The following is a 3,305-nucleotide window of genomic DNA, read 5'->3' on the forward strand; positions in this document are numbered from 1 at the left end:
GGAGTTGCCTCGGCGGGCGCAGCAGGCGAGCTCACGATGGGCTCGTTACGCCGGCAGGTAGGCAGTGCCCCGGCGGCGGGAGCAGGCGGTCCAGGAATGTGCGAGGGGCGTGATGACAGCGACTGCCGCCGGGCTCCTTGCGCAAGACCTTCGCTATATAATCCCCAGCGCTGCGCTCTACCTGGGCGCCTCCTTCCGTCCCTTACCTGCCGAGGGAGCGCTGGTGAGTACCGCCGCCCGTCTCCTCCGCGTTCAAGAGCCTTCATTTACTTTCAATTTACTTAATTCTTGTAGATACCCCTCGATGGTGACCTCCAGGAACTTGGCTGGCTTTGGGCTGCAGAAGAGAAAAACATTGAATAAACCTCCCCAATTTCCAGATTCTTTTCCTTCTCCATTTTACTGCAGCTGCCGTTCTTAGACCTCCTAACCCTGGGACTAGTAAGGTCACCAATCAGCCACACCTAGGGGCTTCCAAAACTTTTTTTTTTTTTTTTTTAAAGGTGATTTGGGGAGGTAGGTCCAGCTGATGAAAGGTCCCACTGTAGGATCCAGGATGACTGGGCTGTCTGGCTGGGTCACTTGCTCACTAGCTGCAGGACTCAGGGTAGGTCCCTGTGTGCTCCTGGGCTGCAGCTTCTCCTTAACAGGAAGGGGGATGGGCCCACCTCAGCCTTTTCTGCCTTGGAAACTCCAGGCGTGGTGGCCGCCCTAATGTGAGGTCCCTGTGCGACTTCCCGCGCTTCTGTGCTTGTTTGCTGAGTTATCTAAGGTGACTGTTCCCGTCAGGGGGTGGCATCAGCGAAGGGCCTGTCCTTCAGCTGTCTTGAGCGGCCCGCGATTTCTCTGCTTTCAGAGCCAAAGTGGACCGACCAGGCTGATAGGCCAGGGAGGTGACTTACAAGGAGACGTGTAGGTTAGGGCAAGTTGAAAATGCTCAGACCAGACCAAGGTGGCATCTTGGCCGGGGCTCGTTCTGGCTGCCTGGGTGCAGATGCCCGCCACGGGTAGCTGGTACCGAGGTAAAAGCTCGAGGTGACTCTCGCAAGCAGGTTGCTGCGTGGAGGGGGCTGTGGGTTCCGTCATGCAGACTCCCCCTCTTCTCCTGGTTAAGGCAGGGGTTTCCTGCCTCAGTGGCTTTCCCTGCTCAGCGCTGCAGGCCTGTTGGGCTTTTCTTTTCTTTTTTCCCTTGCTGTTCAGTGCTGGCAGCTCTTGAACCTGTTCTTTGTGGGTCTTCTTGGAAAAGTCCTGCCCCGTGGGAGTGGCCATGGTGTTCGATTGTTCAAAGGCTGGGTTTTTTGTCCTATGCCGGCTAATAAGGATCTCTCTCTCTGTCTCTTTTTTTTGGTTGTAGTTTGGGGACAAGTGGCAAGAAGGGCATGCTTTGTGAAAGGTTTGATGCTAACCATGTGCCCCCCCCCAAAAAAAAAACCTTCCCCAAATCACCCAAGCAGCTCACCAAAAACAGGTCTCCCAGTGGTATGAGGACGGGCATCTGAGTTATCATTAGACACAAAATGGACATAAATATAGCCCAAATTCAACCTAATGAAGAAAATCGCCTTTCAGGAGCAAAATGATTTGGAATAGCCTGGATTTTAATGCCATTTTCAGCCCTCTTTTATCCTGTCGTCCTCACTCACACCCCCATCTCTCTGTTCTAAGAACAGAAGAATTAGCCATTGGACATCCCAGGGAATTAGTTCACCTCTGAATCTAAAATTGTGGAAGTGCAAAAAAGGCCTGCAAAAGAGACAGCGATGTTTACGATGTTTCTGTTTGCATGGGCAGCCCATTTAATCCCTCAATGCATTGCAGAACAATCGGCATCTTCAGGAGTTAATTGTAGGGCTTATTTGAAATCCGAATTGCAAGGGCACTGAGCACGTGGTTGGTAATGGGGCCCAAGTTTACAATGACCAGATAAAGGTCTTTACAATGCTGGCAATGCACCTCTTCAGAAGTGTGAAGGAGGGCATTCAGTGTGGGACCCAGGACGATTACTCCGTGCCCATGGCCGCCTGTTTCCAGCACACTTCCCTCCCTGCCCATCACCACCCCCCTGTCCATGGGGGTGGGAGGGTTATTTTTCCTTGTGACAGTTAAAAGAAGCTGAAGAAAAGTAGGAATGTTGTAGAAATCTGGAGTTCTTGCAATGTACAAGAAAATGTTTCGGGCGTCCTGAATATCAGACTGAGTTTGCGTGCCCTCTGGAGGTGCAGCGTCTCCGTGACTTTAAGGAATGAATGTCTCCGTGCCTCAGTTTCCTTTCTGTGGAATGGGATGATGGCATGAAAGGATACATGCGTATGGTATATTTATGCTCTGCGGATTGAGGTGAGTCCTTCTGCATGCAGGACTTCATCAGTGCCTGGCACAGAAAGCTCAGTAAACATTTGGCTGGAGACGCGCCAGACACTGTCCTCCGTGCTGGGCATCCAGCGGTCCTCCTCCCCGTGTGGTCGAGGTCACTGCCTGGCCAGAGAATGTGTGTCTGTGTCCCGGTCGCCCAGCAGGACCACTGCCAGCCTCCTGCTCTCCCCAAGATGGCCTTGGGCTGCTGCTGCCCTGAGCCCGAGCAGTCCCAGAACAGGTCCTGGTTGGAGAGGCCCGAACAATGCCGAGCGTGGGGCTTGGGTGACTGCCAGGCGCCCTACATTTCCCTGCTTCTCAAGTCTGAGAGGAGCCAAGAAGTTCCTCTCCCTGGCCTGTGAGAAAGAATGAGTTCCTCTTGGCATCGTGTGCACGTGTGGGGGCAGGAAGGGGAGCCGCGAGGGCAGGTGCACAGCGGCTAGATCGTCAAACGGTGGTGTGGGGTAGGGGGCGGATGCGCGATCTCTCTGGGCCTGGAGGCCTGATCTCAGTCGTTGTTCTCCCTCTTGGACGTTAGGACCAAGCTGCCCAAGTAGATGACCTCCCTTCTTCCTCTGCTGCTGCTGGTGGGTAGCAAGAATGTTTTGGAGTGAGGCCTTGAAGGACAGGCAGGGGAGAGGACAGCAGGGTAGCTGTTGCATCAGGGGGATTGGAGAAAGCCTTGGCAGGGGCCCCAAGGCTGCAGGGACCCTGGCGGTGCCCAAAGCACGCCCTCCGGTGGGAAGCTGTGTAGTGGGTGCCATGTCTGGGGCAGAGTGGCCTCAGCTTCTTCCTCATCCTCTGTCCACCCTTTGGTGCCACCTCTCCTGCTTGGCTGAGATGCCCGAAAGGCTTGGGCTGTGCCGAGTGCAGGTCATGGGCGTGCCAGCAGCCTGTGGGAACTCGGCAGCCTGTCATTACGGCATTCCCGGCTGGCTGAGGGACCCCGCACG

At 54.8% G+C, this 3,305-nt stretch overlaps 1 protein-coding gene across 1 annotated transcript in view; it reads left to right on the plus strand.

The window, feature by feature from the left end:
- The first annotated feature begins 28 nt into the window (after positions 1-28).
- Positions 29-3,305, plus strand: part of SLC34A2 (solute carrier family 34 member 2) — a 26,053-nt gene continuing 22,776 nt past the window's right edge. Inside the window, exon 1 of the mRNA XM_006154947.2 lies at positions 29-223. Within this exon, the coding sequence (XP_006155009.1) occupies positions 113-223 (111 nt within the window). The 5' untranslated portion in view covers positions 29-112. The remainder of the gene's footprint in view (positions 224-3,305) is intronic.

This window comes from Tupaia chinensis, unplaced genomic scaffold (genome assembly GCF_000334495.1).
Source record: "Tupaia chinensis unplaced genomic scaffold, TupChi_1.0 Scaffold000426_1, whole genome shotgun sequence".
NCBI lineage: Eukaryota > Metazoa > Chordata > Mammalia > Scandentia > Tupaiidae > Tupaia > Tupaia belangeri.